The sequence below is a fragment of the Antennarius striatus genome, chromosome 17 (assembly GCF_040054535.1).
Source record: "Antennarius striatus isolate MH-2024 chromosome 17, ASM4005453v1, whole genome shotgun sequence".
Classification (NCBI taxonomy): Eukaryota; Metazoa; Chordata; class Actinopteri; order Lophiiformes; family Antennariidae; genus Antennarius; species Antennarius striatus.
Window position 1 is genome coordinate 11,212,813 of NC_090792.1, and position 21,120 is coordinate 11,233,932.

The following is a 21,120-nucleotide window of genomic DNA, read 5'->3' on the forward strand; positions in this document are numbered from 1 at the left end:
GTATCAAAATACTTGTTTTATTCACAAATAGGGTCTTAACCATTCGACTGTTACTATTTCTAGTTAATATTAATACAGAATTTAAATATCTACACAGAATGGCATGGAAAATCCAAACTCCTTAGCGATGAAAACATGAAACTACTGTATCTGGGAACAAAAATCCAACGCAGTGCGATATTTGCCCAGTGGATGGCGCTACTTTGACATATTTTTAACCAACAGGCGCCGCGGAAATACTGTATACGTACATGTTCAGTTCCCACATAGAATCCTTAATAAACTCGATGGTAGTCGTATTATGTAAGCTACAACGACCCAATGAATAGCTCATATACACAGTTAATTTATATACAATTTCACCAACAGGATTTGCTGATCGATATTTTGTCTTTATCACTTCCTTGAATACTCGTTTACAAACTAATTTGACAGACAGCGGGGCCGCGGGCCGCAATTCCTTTTAGCAGGGAAAAGGCTGAACTTGTCTGACCGCATCCATGTTGCCTTCAGAGACTATCGGTATTGTTACAGTACCAAAGTGAACAGCCAACAAATAAATAAAATGTCAGTGTATTTCGCAATTAATGAACACACTCTGTGTAATCAGGTTAATCCCCATACTGCTCAGTAAAGGGGTTATAACCAACGCCATAATCAATTATTAGTTTTTTGAAATTTAACTAAACATGATACCACGTTCAGTTTTACACCTTGTGCTCCATTCAACTACTCTACTTTAACATAACAGATTTATTTTCGTAAAAATTATCGATAGAACACAACCAATTAGTTTAAGTGTTTGCTCGTCTCATGTGCGGTAACATGGTCGACATCTGTTGGGGAAAAACAGGACCAATTTGAAGTTTTAATGGGCAGTGACAATAATGACAGATACGTTGATTAGTCGTCACGTTGCTACACGGAAAACCAACGCGACTATGAGGCGGGACATTTTCCGAGGGATCGTGAAGGGAGCATCAGTCTCCTGGATCCTGGGTGTGTGCAGCAACTGAACTCAGTCTAGAGACTGAGTGAAAACACCAGAGACATCTCTACATGAGTCCAGCTGGGGCTGTCATCTGTTTTCTTCTGTGAAACTCATTCTCCTTCACCAGACCGACAGGGAATGGGAAACTATCCGAGCTAGTTTCTGAAGCGGACATACACTGAGGGGGTGGGACTGTGCTAAAATTTACAGGTTTGTTAATGCTAGCTCACCATTGCCTTCTCGTTGTCGTACTGAAGTCAGTAGCTAACTAGCCATTGTCAACCAACATTTGTTAACGCATTTGATGTTTCTAAGTGGTTCGAATCTGTTAAGTCAATTATTGTAGTTAAACCTTACTAACGAGTTTGTCTGCCTTTCCGAATTGCATGCCAATGGTTAGCTATTGAGTGTCATTGCCAAGCTAGCCAGCTAACGTTAGCAGCTTGTGTTAGCTGTGAGTGGTTCGTAGATGAACCACATTTGTTGTGATATGGGTCTAAGGTAATTAATGTTAATGACTAGGACACTCACTTCCACGAGGCCGGCTGGAACGCTAGAAAGTGTCACCTCTGGCGCTGTTTTCGTAATGTATGACGAACGGATTCGGGAACTTGATAATTATTGCTCACTATCGGCTCTTTTGATACAAACGTTAAACAGTGTTTTCATGTTTGTCGACGATCCAGGTTGAGTCTTCTGTCACGACATTCATCTGAAGAGGGGGGGGAAAAGGCACACAATAGAGATGCAAACATTCCTGAAAGGCCGGAGAGTCGGCTATTGGCTCAGCGAGAAGAAGATGAAGAAGCTGAATTTTCAGGCCTTTGCTGATTTGTGCAGGTATGTGGCTGTAACACCAGTTTAATGGGTTTTGGTAAATTGAATTAAGTTAGGATACATAGCTTGACGCAAACACGACGCACATATCCTCAAACTGTCACTAGATAAGATGTTGTGCTGACGATGCACTGCATTACACTGATTGAAAGTTGCCAAGTTTAGCTTCTCTTCCTGTAGATAATAATTCCTTTTCCATCTTCATTTGAGCTTTCACCTTCATTTTTTCTTACTTTCATGCTGAAGTCTGTCAAGAAATTTGGATTGCTTGACAGACTGATATTGAGTAGACATCACAATTGTGATTTCTGAAATATACACTCAATTGAAGGTGTGACTCACCAAAAATATAGTGTAGTTTGGTAATTTGCTGAGCCATTACTTGTTGAAACATAGAGGGAGTAGGTAATTTAAGGTAATAGGACTACTAGCCTTAGGTGCACATGTAAATGGATGAGCAACCAAACAACTGCTAAAGTAAGTGCTGTCGTTTATTCATTTTTTCGTGAAGCAGCAGTCTAGGGTTGCATTGAAACAAATGACAAACCATTATGGTATCCCCTGTTGGGATCGGCGCAATGAGATATTAAGTAAACTCATCTTGGTTTTTCGTCTCAGGTTGTGAGATGTTTTATTTATGTGCACAAAAGACACTTGCGTAGTCATAACAAGGAGGAAATATTTGTGTTGTAGGAAGGATTTGTTCCGATTCTCCAGCCTTGAAAGGGGTAGCCATGCGAGTGTTGTGTGTATGTTATCTTGTATCTTATCCCTCAGCAGCCAAGTGAAATGTTATATAAGGTATTATAAAAGAGGACATGGATTCTTTTTTCACTGTTTGAGAATAGTAGCATTTAGTTAGTTTGATCAGTATTGGACTGGAGGCTCATGTGACTAAGGTGGTAAAAGCATCATACACTTATTGGAAGGTTAGTGTTTTGATCCCCAGTTCCTTGAGCTCAATCTCTGCAAAGACTTCCCACTGCTCCTCAGGGATGGGTGAAAAAATCCCTGTCGGGATCAGTAAAGTATTCGAGCTTGTAGTTCATGCTGCCCATTAATCCTGAAAATGAACAAAAGCAACAGATAACTGTGAGAGAGAATAGAGAGGATTGTTAAGCCGCAATGCACGCTGACAGTATAACCACCTTGACCAGGTGTCATTATGCAAGCAGTTTGATGGTTATTGTACTTGTTTCAAGGGGTGACCTGGTTGGGTCATTGATCTGTAATCTCTTAGTAAACCCTTACCCTGCCTAACCCTTTTTCCTCCAGATATGTCTGGAGGGCTGTTTTAATACAAAAGCTCAGAGGCAGAGTATTTGTAACGCTAGTTTTAACATGCAATCAAGTCACACTAATAACTTTTCATGACCGATATCAACACATCTAAATGCAAGAGAGCCACGAGAGAATGTGGATCATTATTATCTTTGTATGACTGATTTTTACCAGGCAGTTACAGAGGTATAACTCCTGATGCTCCTTTTTCTTATTCCTTCCCCCTCATCATACACCAGGTTGGAAAAATCATTTTCATAATGGTCGAGATGGTCTGTGACAGAAAGACTGTGACAGTCTTTCCGAGGACCGCAGTAGTCCCAAGAAAGCCCAGCGTTGGTGAACTGCTGCTTCACCTGTTGTTGTACATTACTGATGTGTCATTGGTAAACTTATGGATAAAACCATGGCTAAGACGGTTTTATTGATTAAGGACTTTGACTAATCAGGCTGTATTATCACAGATGAACAACATGTTTGTTCGTATCAGAATGTGCCAACATCGTAAACTTAATAATCACTGATCAGGTTTTCTCCCTCTCAATGCACCTGAAATTCTGCCACATTTTAGAGTCTGTCTTGTCTTGTGCAGCTGGACTGAAAGGACTACTGCCATTCAGAGCCACTGGAGTTTCTGTTTTTGTCCCATAAGCTTGCATAGAAATTTCAGACTCAAAAGATTAATGCAATGGCCATGACAGCCTGTCTTACTGTCTTATAGAAAATGAAAATGTCATGATTTTGATCTGGCAAGGCCGTTGCATTTTAGGTCAAATCTGATGAGGTTGCATTGAGTTACATTACAGTGAAGACATTTCGTCTTAAATAAATATCATACAATTATGGCAGTGGAAGAGTGTGACTAGTAAAAACCATCGAGTGCCACTTTCCATTCTGTAAACATCCAAAAGATTGAGTTGTGGATTGTCAGATTTACCTGCTTAGCCAACCTTTTAGCAACATTACCACAGTCCATTTTATTGATCTGCAACATGCAATTATTTTCCTTATCCTTGAGTCACCTCATCTGCGTCCACTTGTAAATGTTGTAATTGAATACGGCCATGCAGTCCAATAGCCACTACAACAGTGTTGGTGGTGTCCCATTAATACTAAACTTTAGGGTCAGAGTTTATGGATATATGATACTTTGTTCAGATATGGTGTAACATTAGCCTGGTTTGTCATTACACCTTCATTTACTTGTGTTTCATGTCTGTTGAAAGAGACAGATAGACCTGATTCAATTATGAGTCTTCTCTTTCTCATCATTCTACTGCCTGTGTAACGATACAGGAGAGCAGACCATTTCCATATTTGAGATGGGCCCAAACCAAAGACCCCATTCACACCACATGAAACATGCCAGCTGCAGTATTAAATATCCACATTATTGTGAAGTAGTGAATGGCACGCCTGTTGCCATGGGACTGTAACCTCAAAAACTGAGCTCGACAGGCTGAGCTTGTTATAGTTAGGATGAGAACAGAACCAGTTGGTTAACTCGTTCTGCCCTCATCCTAAACCAAGCCGACCAGATTTTACATGTATCTCCTGAAGTCTGTGACTTTTCTATTGGCTTTATATTGTAAGATATCCTCAATCAATCAACTTTCATTTATATAGTGCTTAATTACATCTGCAGACATTTCAAAGCGCTTAACAGATAGAAAGCCAACAATGCCTCTGTGTATTTGTCAAACTTGTAACTTCAGTCTTGCAGTAATCCACTGGTTGCCAAGCCAACTTTTGAAAATCTAAAGACTGTATTTTTATACCCTTTGTGAAGGTTCTTTTATGGGATTCTTATATACTTTGTCATAATAATCATATGTTGTTCTTCTGCAATCAGACAAAGTTCCTGAACAATTCAGGTCTGTGTTTTTGTTTGTTTTTTGCTTTCTTTTTTTTTGCTCGTTTGTTTTTACATTGAAGCACCAGCAGTGAATGGTGTCAGTCACTCATGTCTGTTACTCTCCAGAGTAAACTGTTGAAGAAATCTGAGCTGTCAAACTTTAACAGAGAGGAATTTTTTAAAAATTATTTGCATAACAATGACAGGAACCAATGTCAGAAAAAAGGACAACTGATGTTTGGATCATCTTACACTGAACAAAAATAGAACACATAAATTACATTAGATGTTTGTTAAACAACACAATTATTGCATAGGTGCTACTTGGACTGATCATTGTAATAGGCCACTCAAAGCATTTAGTTGTATCCTCTAGCACTATATCACAGTCCAGGTTTTTAGAGAGAGAGCAAATCCCCAACAAGGCTCTTAATGTTAATTTCACCACCATAAGGCATGACCAGCAATACTGAGATTTTTGGCTGTGCCTCCAACTTACTTTGACAACTGCACACCACATGTAACCCCTCCAGTCAAGATCTCCACACCGAGCTTCTTCACCTACAGGGAAATTTAATGCAACCATTGGTTTGCAAAACCCAAAAAAATTTGTCACAGTTTATCATAGACAACATTGCATACAAGTTTTCCTGAGAACTCATTATCCTCACTGGGGTCTAAGAGTTCACTATCATTACTGTCTTCTTTCACCTTTCATAATGTCTGGCACTTTATTAGGTAAGTGCTCTTTTCACAGATGAATTTTCAGTGTACCAGACATATGTGGAAATGTGGGAGTGAGCTGTTTGCGAAAGTCTACGTTGTGAACAGGCTGTCTAATTGTGACAGTAAGATTATGGAACAACATAAAATAATAACAGGAGTGTGTTTTCTTTTTGTTTTTGCTGTGTATTCAAGAGATATTTGTTATGTCACATAAATTTGGGTTGGACATATCAAAGGAATCCTCAGACTTAGTATTTAACCTATAAGCCTAAGTCTCTGAAAGCAGTATACATTTCCTCATTCTAGTACCGTTTACATTTACATGGTGTCCTACAGGGTTCAGATATTTGAATAGATAACTGTATATTGATAGTTTAGTTTTTCGACAAACTACCCAAATAAATAACTGTCACCTTTGGTTTTTTTTTGTTTTTTGTTTTGTTTTTCAGGAAAAGGGGAATAGAAGTTATTCAGGTAAGTGGTAAACACTTTTTATTTGAAAAGTCAGTCCTTTATTGCATCTTTCAGACTTTTGCTGTAAAGAAAACAAAGTTTGTTACATCAATTACAAGTGTTTTTCAGTCTATGAAAATCATAGATTGGAGCTTATCATGTCATGAAATTTCAAGACCTGACATCACCTTTGTACATTGTGTTGTTCATTGGAGTTATCTAATTGGAGCATTACTTGAAAACATACAGTGCCTTGTAAAAGTATTGGCCCCCCGCATGAACTTTTTGACATTTTGCCACATTTCAGGCTTCAAACTTAAAGATAACTAACTGAAAATATTTTTCATGAATCAACAAGATGTGAGACACAATCGTGAAGTGGAACCAAATTTATTCAACATTTCATATTGTGTTTACAAATAAAAAACTGAAAAATAGGATGTGCAAAAATATTGGCCCCCTGTTCTCTCAGCTCAGCCAAACGACTCCAGAAGTTCACTGATGACTTCTGAATGATCCAGTGTTGACCTAAATAACAACAATGACAGAGTTCACCTATGTGTCATTTGGTCTCACATTTGCACATCCCACTTTTCAGTTTTTTATTTGTATAACACAATATAAAATATTGAATAAATTTGGTTCCACTTCACGATTGTGTCTCACATGCTGTTGACTCTTGAAAAATATTTTCAGTGTGTTATCTTTAAGTTTGAAGCCTGAAATGTGGCAAAATATCAACAATTTTTTGGGGGCCAATACTTTTGCAAGGCACTGTAGAAGTCATCACATAACTTGACATCAATTACCCTAACCTACAGTGAGAACATTATTTATGTTAAAAAGTAAGCATGTAGAGCCCATGTAGAAATGGTTTGCGTCACTGTTGGATAGTCTATTAAATGTGGTTTTGCGTTAAGAAAAAAAAAAGGTACATCTCGTGTGGTTTGCTTAAGTGAGAGATGACTGTGGAATTACTGTCGAGGGAGGTAAGTGCTGCTGTCATTTATTGATATTGTAGAACACACTAGACTAAATAACATGCCATACAACGGCATAGTAACAATTGTTACTAAGCCCTGGGAGCTCAGTAGCCTAGATTTGTCATCAGTTAAAGTGCTTTCTGAAGTTGAATAGGAAATCATCCTGCCTTTTCTTCGTTGGTATTTAATGCAGTCTCTTGTCTTCTTGGGGGTTCTGCTTTTCCCTGGCTTTGAGGATATTTTTGTTCTCTGTGTACTGAGGACACAAGAACACCCAGAACGAGCTGTGCCCTGGGGATAGTCCAAAAGTAAGCAGGCCTTTGTTTCCCACTGTGCGTTTAGCCCCTCCTGGGAGACAGCAGGTCCTCAGGCCCTCAGCACTGGGTACTCAGGGATGCATGTGAACAGTGTTGCGTTCTTTCCCTTCAGTTCACCAACATTTAGGATTGCTCACCTTTACTCAGACACCCTGAAAAAAAATAATTTCCCCCACGGGGGGATCAATACAGTTGATTCTCCTTCTTCTCCTGAACATATCAGTCATCATCAATCAGTCAATCAAACCTATCAATCAGTCTGTACTGGCTTCTCAGCTTAAGACACATCAACCATGATTAATAGTTCTACTAAGATAAATCTGACTTGAATTTACACTTGTCAATTGACTACCTAAAATGCACTGAATGCCAGTCAGAGCCTGTACTGGCCGGAACGGATCACAGGTTAAGATAATGGTAGCCATTGTAATGCTCTTTCCTGTGGTGAAAACGTACAAAGCTGTTTCTTTCCATTGCCCAAGTGACTAACTGTTATGTGTCAAAATGTGTTTCCAATGCCGGATAATGTAATAGTATTTCTTCACATTAAGATTTTGTAACTTCTTTCCCTTCATTGCAATCTTACTGAAGGCCAAGAACAATGTCCACGGACATAAGATTTTCTTATAAGTGAATCTTGTCAGTGAGGAGTTAACTTTCCAGAGATATGTTGGATTATAAAGGAGATACAGGGATGGCCAGTGCAAGCATATGTTCTAATATGTCACCCCAAAGTTTATGCCACATAATTGGTTTCCATGTTATAGTGGGGTGGGTATTTTGCCCTCTGCTTTGTGTGGTTTGTCCCACATAATAGCGTGGCTTGTGCCGTCTTTAACATTTCACTGTTCTCTCGTCCAATATCTGATTGCTACCCATTAGCCACTGCAATAAAAACAAAAAAGGGAAGAGAAAAATCCTTAAAGTTCTACTGCTGTCTTGGACTTCAGTAGCTCTAGAATTGTAGCTAAAATGTTCAGGTTGGCTATCATCTATGTTTTATTCATTTTGTTGTTGTTTTTTTGTTATGTTTTGTTTTTTGTGCTTCATGGGTGCGTTGAACTGTCGCTGTTATCTTGATTCAAAGACCATCTGACCTTCTCCAGGATGTGAAAGGAGGTTATAGCAACTAATTTATTTTTTTGAAGCCAGTTTAATCAACAAACCTTGTCCCTGTGGTGTGACAGACTAGCTGATACTGACTCAACCTTGGATCTGGAAGGATAAATGAATCCTAGCTTTTATTCCAACATCATTAGTTTATGTTGGTCACAGGCATGTCAGGGACTTCTCTAAAATAAGTTTACGGATACATAACATCCTCTTACATAGAACATGTACCCAGTGATGAAAATGTTGTTGTAAACTTAAATTTTGTACAGAAAGCTATCGCACAATAGACATTTTCTCTCCAGATTCCTTAAAATTGTGCAGTAAACGCACCTGTCTGTTCATTCAATAGAATAAATTTACAAGTAGCCCATCGGAAGCCTTATGCAGCCTCGCACTCAATCTTACAAGTTGTTTTCTTTATTTACAATTCAAAACCAGGTTTTCCTGAAACAAAAGCAGTACTTTTTAGACCATACAATATATGTACTTAATAAATGAGATAATTGGAAGATAAAGTAGTGTTGAAAAATGTTTTTGTTTGCATCCATAGAATGCACTGATTGAAGTGAAAAGCACTGTGGATATTTCACATATTTCCATCTTGGGATGTATGGCATTTGATTTTAAATCCCCATAGGGTTTGCAGGTTATGACGTAGGCCTGTGTGAAATGAGCTTTAGTAAATCAGGCAGCCCTTGGGAGTTTTTATATTTTCATGTCAGTGTGGGAACACCACATACATGTATGTCCAATTATTTGAACAGTACTAAAAGAACAGAAGTTTTTGTTGCTTCTCCAGCCTCTGTTGCTCATTATTAAAGCAGCACATTATCCATTAACTTACATCTACAGTATAGCTTACAGAATACAACCTACTGCATATGTCTGTCTGTCATAGAATTGACATATCTTCATGTTAAAGTAATTGGTTTTGTTAGTTTGAATTCAGTGACCTCCACAGTGACATCTTCAGCTTTCTAAATATTCCTAGTCATTCGTCTCTCCTTAGCTTTGACAGGGATGTGAACCTTCTTTCTTTCTAAAACTGCTGCTTTTCATTCCTCTGGATTTATCTAGCCAGAAATGGAGCTACATGCTGAGTCACTTAAGTAACACACATTAATAAATAGTTAAACTGAATTACTGGAATTGATGAAAACTGAATGATTTTCATTTCCGGAGGCCTCAGCACTGAGGCCTCCACGAATGCCCAGAAGGCCACGAGGAACAACTTCCCAGTTTGAACCCGCCCCATATGGTTTTTTTGGTTGTTTTTTCAGAAATATCATAGTAATCCCATCTCATGTTTAATGATTGGACTTCCTCTTACACTGGGATGTCCACAGATGCACATCATCCAGTATAAATCATTCATTGCATCTGCACTGTTTGTTGCTGGAGTAGTCTGACAATAACGCAAATGCCAGGTGATATTTGAACCAGCTAAAGGCAGCTAAAGAGATGCCTGAAAAAGATCCATGGCCTCACCACACACAGGCACAGAGATAAATTACTGGTGCTAACAAAATGCAGTTTGTGTACACTATACTACATGTACAGGCAAACCTTGGTTTCCGACCACAATTAGTTCCGGAAGGCTGTTCGAATACCGATTTGTTTGACTTCCAAATACATTTTCCAAATACATTATACAAATAATGTAATTGGTCTTAATCTGTTCCAAGACACTAGAAAACTACCTTTTTTCAACATATGTTATTTCATAATGTCATTTATATATCAAATTGTATATTAATGAAACATATCAAAGAAATGTAAAAGAAGCAAACACGAGAGAGAGAGAGAGAAAGAAAGAAAGAAAAAATACCAAAGTAATCAGGTTAGCCTAAGGTAGGAGTTACCGTCGTCTTTTGGACAGAAGTTTACGGTACCATACCTCGTACCATAGGCAATGGAACGCAAATTCAGTGAAAAATTATTGAATACAGTAAACTAAAATAAAAAGCACATGACCGTCATGTTTTCTCTCGACTTTTCTCGCCTTTTCTTGCGCTTGGCGGTGAGAAATAATAATAATAATAATAATGGGTTAGATTTATGTAGCGCTTTTCTGGACACTCAGACGCTTTACATTAGATCCATTATTCATTCACTCCTCATTCATACTTGGTGATGGTAAACTACATGTATAGCCACAGCTGCCCTGGGGCAGACTGACGGAGGCGTGGCTACCACTCTGCGCCTGCGGCCCCTCGGACCACCAGTGGAACAATCACACACATTCACACACCACGTCGAATTCCGATTTGTTCGATGTCTAAAAGTGTTCGAAAACCAAGGTTTGCTTGTACATATGTTGTAAACTGAGGTACACATGAGATTATTCATGCTCTTCACTCTAAATTGTGGTTCGTCGAGATCCCTGGAGTTTATCCTGCTCAGCTCAAGCAACGCTTAAAATACACTGGCCTTGGTCCAGCCTCTCCCTCCAGGATCCAGCATGTTTTCTATGATGCCAATCGGTACCATAGCCCTCTGTTAGCACTCTGTCCCAGAGGACTTGCAAATACGTCAGCTGACATTTTGTCTTTTAGTATTTAGCAGGACATCAGTGACTTGACTGCTGTGTCTTTGGATGAGCTCCAAAGCGAGGTCATTCTGTCTTCACGCAGAGAGAGGAGAGCCTCATCCTTGGCTGTGTGTCTTTGCCAGTGGGGGTTGACCCCCATGATAACAAGTGATCTTTTTGTGGAAGGACCAGGCTGTACATGGGCCCACTGTTATGTAAGCGTGAGATTTAAAGCCATGTCTCAGGACTTGGAAATTCCCCTCCACCTGCCCTAATCACACTGGCACTCCTAAATCAACTATTCATTTAAGGTTTATGTGCATCCCAAGCCTAACACAAGTGCTGGGTCCTGTCAAAACTAGTGTCCATGGCAGCGACTGTTATAAACATGTTTTTAGTTTATCAACAGGTGTCAACACATTTTATGTGGTGAATCACTAACACAGTTCAAGGTGGAGCTCTATCACAATGTAGGATATGACATTGTTTCACAAGTTCATTTAAACCTTTAAATGAGAAAAATGCCATCACATTTTTTCAGATAATACCTGCATAAATTCTATTATGATTTCAAATAAATATTGTTTATTTGACTGTAATTCAAAAAGTTTTTCTACACAACAACCAGTAAGCACTCAGAAAGAGAGAGAGATTTATGTAGCTGCAGTGACAACGTTGCTGCGTTCAGACACACAATGCACAAAAATGTACGGGCACCTTTAGTATATGGGGTGAGAATGGAATGCTGTAGTTTAGGTGGATTAAGTAGATTTAGCTTTTGTTGAGCAGTTTGCTGTGTGTTCAAACATTTTGTGTATTCATCACGTTTTATCAATTAAAATTTTTTTAAACCATGTCACACGGTCGTGATAAACTGAATGGCCTTTAGACGCAAATTTAACAAAGCAAACGTTTTCTGACAGCATTGGTTTTTGATTGGGCATTGTGCTCTTACCGATAGTATAAGTCATCTGATATTTAGCAGATTTACTATGTGCAATTGACTTCTCAGGGTTAGACCAAGGGTACTCTAATTGATCATCTATCCATCACACCTCTCATAATCATTAACCAGGAACTGTTGGCTTTGACAGTGGCCAACCCTAATCCAACTGAAACTCTGTACAGTTTTACAGTTCTTGCATTGATCCACACCAGTGTGTCTAAGGTGCATTCACTCTCGGTATGCATACTATCTGCTCTGCAAAAAGGACAGTGTTGTCCTGTCCTGCCTTGGAGTGTTTGCTTTGGTGTTGCTGAACCGTCTTTTGTCTGTTACGATTAGAACATGTAATTTTGACTCGGTAGTGAGTTAGTGTGTTGTGTAACAGACTGTCAAGCAACCCGAAAAAAACAAGCCGTCACAACTTGAAGCACCTTTGTGTTTCCTGTAAAGAATATGTGACACCAAAAATAAACCCTGGTGGTGTAATTCAAAACAAATACAACATAAACTCTGGCTGCACTGAAGTTACAACTATAAATAAGTGGGAGGATATGATTTGTCCTGATCCTGTCTTATAACCCCAAAACAGAAAATAAAATAAATTATTATTTCGTAGAGTAGAAACGTAAGGCTGGATGGAGAGGTTTTTCTCAGCACTTTTATGAATAAGGAGGGCATTGATAAATTTGTGTTGTCCAATTAAAATTCCCACTCATTCATCATGTAAGTCCATGTCAAAGAAAATGCAGCTAGAGTAGATAATGCTATATTTTGGTGAATTCTTTTGTTTACAGCATGTACTGTGTAATTTTTCCATTTTAGATACCTACAAAGCCACTGCAGCCATGTAGTCACATGTCTCTGGTAATGTCTATACATTCCAGATCTACCAGCCCCTACCTGAGCTAACTAGTCAATGCCCCATGGGTGTTTCAATCTACATAGAGGCAGGTTTGTTTAAACATATGACAAGCCCCTTTTTTTTCTGCATGTAAGTAAAATTAGTTTTTTTTACTACTACATAGGTTTTAAAATAATGTGCCCATACTTTCCCACATAAAACACACACTGTACAGTATATGTGAACCAACAGCATAAAACAGGACTTTTGGTTTACTGTGAGATAGTGAAAAAAGGCAGGTTCAGACATGCAGCCTGAACAAACTAGAATATATGGTGCTTTTTTGCTAGGTAGTCGCAGTCCTAATAGAGTTTTGAATTAATAAAATCCTGTGACCCTTGTCAAAGTGACCCTACTCTGTTTTGAATATATATTGTCTTATAATAAAATTTATGAAAAGGGTCTAAATGATCACTTGCTCCTTTTCTCCAATGATGTTGAAGAACAAGTTTGTGTTCAATGTTCTGAGAAAATTTTATGTTGTTATATTTTGTGATCCGGACTCTGAGATAAAACATTCATATATTTGATAAGTGAATACTTGATGTCGGACTTTTGTTCTTAATTTCTGACTACTTCTTCTCCTCTTAGCTGGACCTCAGCCAGCCTTTAGAAGACCAGGGTCCACTGGATGTCATCATTCACAAACTGACTGACCTAATCCTAGAGGCAGACCAGAACGACTCGCAGGCTGTGCTGCTGGTGCAAAGAGTACAGGTATGCATCTGGAGGTACACTTCCTGTCTTACTTAGAGGAATCACGGTGTGAAAAATACAAGCAGAGAAGTTTTGAAAAAGTGGCATGAATTAAATTGATCTTTTCCAGTTCTTCAACAAAATGGGTTTATACACACTTATTTGAAAATATCAAGCATAGTGATCTAAATGGTCACAGATTTTATGAAAATGTCTTTATATACGCTGTGATACAACTGTCTAATGTTGTGTCTCTTTGAGGAAGTTCATCTGGTACCTTGTGAACAGTAGACAGCAGACACGGTATGGAACACATGCGCTTTAAATATAATTCTAAAATAAAGGTTGAATCTCTGGTTAGTGTTGTCGGTAGAACACGCAGCTTCAGTGGTAAACATTTATAAATGATGGAATGTTATGTTTACATGTAAGCGTCCAAGTTCAAAGAATCAGATGGGCCAAAAGCCTCAGACTTCAGCGGCACAAACATAAAGAGTATTACCAGCTATAGGTGAACATTTTCTGACTCTTAAGATCTAGTTCTGTTCACTGGAATGATTCAGTCATTCATCCTGAAGTGGGAAAAATCTCAGCTGGGCAGCAGTTTGCAGCTACTGTTAACACACCTCACAAAACGGGTCTGCCTGTGTATTCATTAATCTGGCATTGCTAAATATGGTGTGAAATTTAATTTAATTCCCGTCAGCCCCAATCTCACTTTCCCTGTTTCTGAATGACTCAGATGAGTCATAATCACATCAAGCAGTTCTGTCAACTTGTTCCTGAATAACTCATTTAGAAAGGACAAACATGATGCTAGTGTGGAACAATCACTGAAAGAGCACAACCTGGTTAATATGACCTATTAATAATAACAGTGGTGTACTTCTATGGTACTTTTATGGATTTTTTGATACAAAGACACAAACCTTGTCATTTATGACAACAAGCACAATACTAAAAGTATTCTGTGCATTCTTTTATTATGGAAACCACATAGAAGCATTTATGAATGAAATTAGGAATTATTTTTACGATGGTTGGTTCAAAACACCATCACACCTCTCTGGGTGATTACAATAAATGTATTTCAGAAACAGGATACGTCTTATGAGCTGACAACACACGGATGCTGTCAGCTAATACCATGCACGTATGACTACCTACTAAAAATTTGCGATGTAGTGAAGCCATGCATCTTGAAGTGTGAACAAGCCAGGGAGAAAATAAACCAAGCTCAATATTTACAGTCAAAAGAATTCAAAATTTATTTTAAAATAGCAAATCAATATCATGTCATACATTCAAATACTCCACACATTTCATACATTAATGGTTTTACTCAGAAGTTAGTTCTCCACTTATTATTTGTCTGAACTCTGTAGAACACTGCAGTATGATGAGCTGAAGTTGTTCGCTTACTTTGGTACAGATTAGATTCTAGCAATTATAGTAAAGTAAATGGAAATGTTACACCCTTACAAGGGTGTAATATTATTATAATATTTTATTAGCGTAAAGTTATAAGTACTTTTGAAACTAATTTATTTAAATAAAACCGCACATGTGGTTTGCTTCATGTGGTTTGTGGTGAGACCAGCGATGTTGTTTGGTCTAGAGACAGTGTCACTGAGAAAAAGACAGGAGACAGGGCTTGAGGTAGCAGAGATGAAGATGCTGAGGTTCTCTCTGGGAGTGACGAGGATGGATAGGATCAGGAATGAGTACATCAGAGGGACAGCACATGTTAGAGGTTTGGGAGATAAAGTCAGAGAGGCCAGACTGAGATGGTTTGGACATGTCCAGAGGAGAGATAGTGAATATATTGGTAGAAGGACGCTGAGTTTTGAACTGCCAGGCAGGAGGCCTAGAGGAAGACCTAAGAAGAGGTTTATGGATGTAGTGAAAGAGGACATGAAGGTAGTTGGTGTGAGAGAAGAGGCTACAGAAGAAATGGTTAGATGGAGGCAACTGATTCGCTGTGGCGACCCCTGAAGGGAAAAGCCAAAAGGAAAAGAAGAAGATGTGGTTTGCTTCAATCATTAATTAAGTTTCTAGGGTTTGTTTTTTCTGCTATTGGAGAATTCAATTAACCACGTGAATGACTTTATCCCTCGAGACACAACATTTTTGATGGGTATCTATCAATATGATCACAGATCATTTAGCAGCATAGCCAAGCACCAGAGCACTGATGTTTTGTTTAAGTACAGTTTGATTTGGTACACTTTGGTTTTAAGCCAAATAAGAAAGGAGAGGCCAATAACTCTGAGAATGTGGTTTTTTGAATTTGGACCAAAACTGTAGTTAGGGGGAAAAAAATACCAATGGAGGAAATTACAAATAAACATGGTTATAAATGCCACAGTTTGAACAGATAGCCACAGTTGAATCCACACAATTTACTATTGTTGAAACTTTTGGATGAGAATCAAATAAAAATATGACCGTGTCAATAACTGTCACTTCCACTTCATTAGACGTTTGTGGATTATGAAACTATGATTAGCCTTATACTATATAACGTTGTAATAAAATGTACAGACAAATTTATTAACAATTCACAACTAATTAACAATTAGCTAACGTGTCATTATTGTGATAGCACCGATTAAAACGGATAAAACAAATTCACTTCAGTTTAATGCCGACAGTGTAACACACATAACCTACAGCTAGTAGCACTGAAAGTCCTTTCTGACCATATTGTCTTTAAAACGGAACAGTTTCTCGCCCTGTGGAAGCAGATCTGCAAAGAAAATCAGGCAGAAAATGTGCAGACCCAACACACCCACTCTCATTCAGCCACGCTGATATACTTTTGGCCCTTCACTTCTGCACCTGCTGCCAAGAGCTCATCTCCCTCTCACCTCCTCCTCTTGTCTAAAAGCATTTCTTCTTCTGAAACACAGACATCAGCGTGCAGTGGCACTTATCAGCGGAATATCCTTCTGAACTGCTGCAAAGATTAATTTGGGTTTATTTTGTGGTGGCAGCATGTTTGACTTGCATAACAGCTCGACTGGCTTTGATCACCATGGCCCACTAAATCCCAGCAAATCCCTCAGATGGGTCCAGCACGTCAATGCAAACACATTTCCTTACATGCCATGTGCATCAGTATGTGGATAATAAAGTTTGTTCTCTCTGTGCTTTGTGTATAGGCTCATGTATGTGTTTGAGTACCATCATTGTCTCCCATGTTTTAATTTCTTCTGAATGTGTGTGACAGTGGAGCTCCAGTGTTTTTAAAGGGTGGTGATATAAGCAGGCAGGTTTTTCTTTTTATTTCTTTTTTTAAAACCAGACAGCGTTTGTGTTTGCATGAAAATTTTCTCTGATGGAAAGGTTGGCACAAATATCCACGGATATGAAAGTGAGAGCTGCAAAGTATCTAGGAGGTGGTGTGGGGACAGAGGCAAATGAAAGCTGAAAAGAGAATCAGAGTGTAGTTATGTAAAATGGGAAACCGCACACTGACCTAACATCCAGTGATGTAACCTACACTGAACCTCTGGCGTATATGTCACACTCTCTCTAGCTCAAAATAAGACAGAGCGGGTCATGGCGACCCGTAGGGGGGGCGGCTGCGGCTTAGGTCGGAAGAGTGTTGTCTACTCATCAGAAGGTCGGTGGCTCAAGCCCCAGTCTTAACCAATGTTGACCTCTCTGGGTGCCTTAAGGGCTGTCCACTGCCCCCCTGGGATCGACTAAGTGTAGAGAAGAATTTATCCTCCAGGTGATTACTAAGAGAAAGACGACAAGAGAGGAGATGAAATTAATTAACTTTTCATGCCACACTCAAATAAGACCTATGGCAACCCAGAGTCTCCAGTTAATCTGTATTTCATCAGTTTGGACCGCTGAAGGAAGTAAACACACACGTTGGTAGCCCATGCAGACAAGAGAAGAACTCCCCCCAAAACCCCACTCAAAAAGACAGACCACGTTGGGATTCAAACTTCTAGATTCAGACAAACCACCATCCCACCCTCGATGAGAAGTGACTTTATAAGTACTGTTAAGGTAAACTGTTTCCTAGAATTCTTCATGTCTGGTTTCAGGACTACATTGACGCCCACCCTGAGACAATCGTTTTGGACCCCCTTCCAGCCATCCGAACGCTGTTGGACCGTTGCAAGTCATACCAGCTTATCCACAGGATAGAGAGCTTAATGCAAGGTAAATGTATTGCAAAATCACATCCAACTTCTTGTATTGTCACACAGCATTAATGTTTTGTGAAATTTGACACTCAAGAGTTCAGCTGGTCGTGACAACTTTGCTCAGTGTACTAAAAAGAATGTTACAGTAAATCCTTCACAAGCTTTGTTATGTTTTTACCATAGGGAGGGGTTGATTTATTGTTCTGATCATTTTAGCAAGTACATTTATAGCACAGGTGAATTTTACAGCATAATTTGAATCACAATGGCAGACTATACGAAGAACACCAGACACTAGAAAAGAAGTACAATTCAAGACGACCACACATCGTGTTGCTCAAAGCATCCATTAGTTTGAATCAAACTCTTTAACAGTTTTGAATTTTAAAAAAGCACTTTGCAAGTTTTTTCTTCATGTACTTGATAAACTGACATTTAAGTGTGTTCTGCCATGGCAAGGCTTTTAATTCTGTCTGTAGAGTTAATGTTTAGTGTCATGGCCCATATGAACTCAACACATTAGTGTCTCCATTCTCCTTCTCCCTTTCCTCAATATTGTGTATATAAGCAGCAGTTCCTAAAATAATAAAGGAACCGCTGATTCCCTAACACTCTCTTCTTCCTTACTTAGCCTGTGTAATATTAAAACAGCCCAGTTGTGATAACTACAGGTTGTCTGTCTTTCCTCTTCACTCCCAGAGGGGACACATGGATAACATATGGCAGCACTGTCGCCCTTTGCTTGAATTATATTACACAATGCTTCCGAGCAGATGTTTAATTCTCGCTGGTAGAGTGCTCTGCTGATAACATAATTCCTTGTTTCTCTCTCTCGTGCAACAAAAACACCTCTCCATTTCCTCCTGCCTGAACCCCATATGAACTTGGTACTGGCCTGTTTTTCATTGAAGGAACTGAACTTGCCTTTGAGTCGGTCCAGCAACACCTTCCTCTGTCACTGAACCATGAATGATTGAGCAGGCAGTGTCATTTGGCGAGAAGCAGAGAAATTCAATGACGACAGGAGCACATTCCCTACCCGCACACAATATAAACACACCTGCAACTCATCAACATGTCCTTTACCCCATAAATGGCAAGGAACCTTAAACCTCAAGTATTGCTTCACCAAAAAGTCCATGACTCAATGGGGGGTTGTTCTGTGATGTCAGAGCAACCGATCAGAGGCATTTTAGCATGGCAGTGTCATGAGTGTCTTAAAATAGAGCCACAAGAAGAGTCTTTTATCCAAACAGACATGATGGTTACATAACAGTGTGTATGTATCAGCTGCATTGCTGAATTACTGTGTGTATTTGATTTGAAGAGGAAGATGGCACACTTGTTTTTTCAGGAAGCTCTCTTCTCCTAGTGATACCAGTGGTGCTTTGTTCACACTTTGGCTTGAATAAGAAGCCTCCCTGTCAATTTTTGTTGGTTTAGACACTCAAAAGGGGTGTAAATCATTCTATAAAAAAAAAAAATCAACACATGGCTGGGGTTAAATGTACCCTGCTTCAAAAAAGAAAGGAGGACTGACCAAGAGATGCAGGATAAGGTTGGAGTAGACAAGTGTGGAAAGTGTACCGTGCTTTCTCAGGCACGGCTATTTCCTCCTCCTTATCAGTGGAGACCATGAAGTCCTGGAGCAGCTGCTAAGGCAACCTGGTATTGGAAGGCTGTAGAGAGACAGCCATGCATCACAGCCTGCATGAGTCAGAATAGTACTCAATTGGAGGAAGTACTTGAGGTAGTCTTTCTCTGGAAAGCCTTCTTTTATCACTTATGTGGTTGCTTGATGGTAGATGGCCCTGACATGGTACATTTAACCGTTCCACTCTGAGTTGTTGAATTAATATAAACTTAAGAGCAAGAATTAGCTCATCCCAATGTTATGTTTGATAGAAAATACCCAGACAAGGGCCACATGAGCGCTAATGGATCAGTGTCACCGATTCATAATTGTATTCTTTGGAACTTTGGCACTGCTCTTCTGTCTGACTTTGGTTTGTGTTTCCTATCTGAGCCAGAGCAAGGTAACTGTTTATGTTAGTTGTTGGAATCTACTGGTTCGTGTGTATGCTAGCGTTTTGATAACTTAGACTGTTTTTGTAGACAGAAACCGTTGTCAAGTCAACCCTACGAGAAAAGTCTCTCTGGATGTCGGCAGGTTGAATGGAAGCTGATTTCTCAGGATCAAATTGAATCCTTCCTGGTTTATTATCATATTAATCTGTCTTCAGGTCTCTGTGCTGACATAAATCCTATGCAAGAGATCAGTCAAGCACTGATTAAATATTGATATTCAATCACAGCTACTGCATTAGAAAGACAAACACTATGATTGAAGACTAGATTGCAACAATTTAGCTGCAAGATTTGCCGCAACCATTAAAAGCTGAGTATCTCACCAACGTGTAGGACGTACCGTTTTTGATGTACCATCTGTCTTTGCTCTCTTTTCAAATTGAAGTACTGATAGTTGTAATTGTGGGGTCAGCATTGAGAAAGCGCTTGAGTTTCTAGGAAACAAACTCTAAATAGCAACCTTCTGTTGCCTTCAGCCTTCCATCCAGACAGCTGTGCACTTTCAAGAGCTTAGTGTGATTTGGTTGTCTGCTGATATCTTGACCTAAACAGAAGATATGATCACTATCTTAAGCAGAGGTGTCAAACATATGGTCTGTGGGCCACAACCAGCCCAAGACGGTATCTAACCTGGCCTGTAAGATGAAATTTGCAAGAGAAGTGACAACATGAACTGCAAAATATTTATGTGACCACTGGGGGGGCACCATATTTTAGAGAGAAGTGGATAGAAAACAACATTCTTTTTCCTCAGGCTGACCCAAAGCCGGAAAGGTCTTTGTCCAAAAGAAGAGTTGGACACAGAATGTACAATATTTTAGGAAAAATGGACCAGCTCCTGTTTATTCACACAGGACAGTGGGTAGCCTGTATGCTTGGTGTGTATGCAGCAAGGTGCAGCGCTCTAGGAATGTCATATTTGGCCACTATGAGACTCACCGTAATGAAAACTCAATTTCCAAGGACAAGTGCAATCAATGATCAGATCAATGAACTGTTAGCAGGTCTGAGGGAACAGCAGGCTGTTTTTACCAATAGCCAAGAGATTAGTGATGCAGCGGTCAAAGCCAGCTATGTCATTGCTAACGAAACAGTGTTTCACAGTTGCCATACTTTGAAAATTACTTTGACAAAATATGCTGCTGAAATCAGCAAAAATTGTATGCCCTGAGAAGTGACAAGCTTTTGCTAACATTAGCTTTATGTGGAATACGGTACATGATTTCTGACAGCCTAA

General features: G+C 39.2%; 1 protein-coding gene across 2 annotated transcripts in view; it reads left to right on the plus strand.

Moving 5' to 3' along the window:
• The first annotated feature begins 977 nt into the window (after window positions 1-977).
• Window positions 978-21,120, plus strand: part of itpk1b (inositol-tetrakisphosphate 1-kinase b) — a 30,795-nt gene continuing 10,652 nt past the window's right edge. The window contains exons 1-5 of one of the 2 annotated variants that reach the window (XM_068339555.1): window positions 978-1,201; window positions 1,678-1,831; window positions 6,140-6,164; window positions 13,525-13,650; window positions 17,694-17,811. In XM_068339555.1, the coding sequence (XP_068195656.1) occupies window positions 1,737-1,831; window positions 6,140-6,164; window positions 13,525-13,650; window positions 17,694-17,811 (364 nt within the window). In that variant the 5' untranslated portion in view covers window positions 978-1,201; window positions 1,678-1,736. Of the gene's footprint in view, window positions 1,202-1,561; window positions 1,580-1,677; window positions 1,832-6,139; window positions 6,165-13,524; window positions 13,651-17,693; window positions 17,812-21,120 lie in introns of those variants that run through there. The other variant, XM_068339556.1, reaches the window with a different exon arrangement.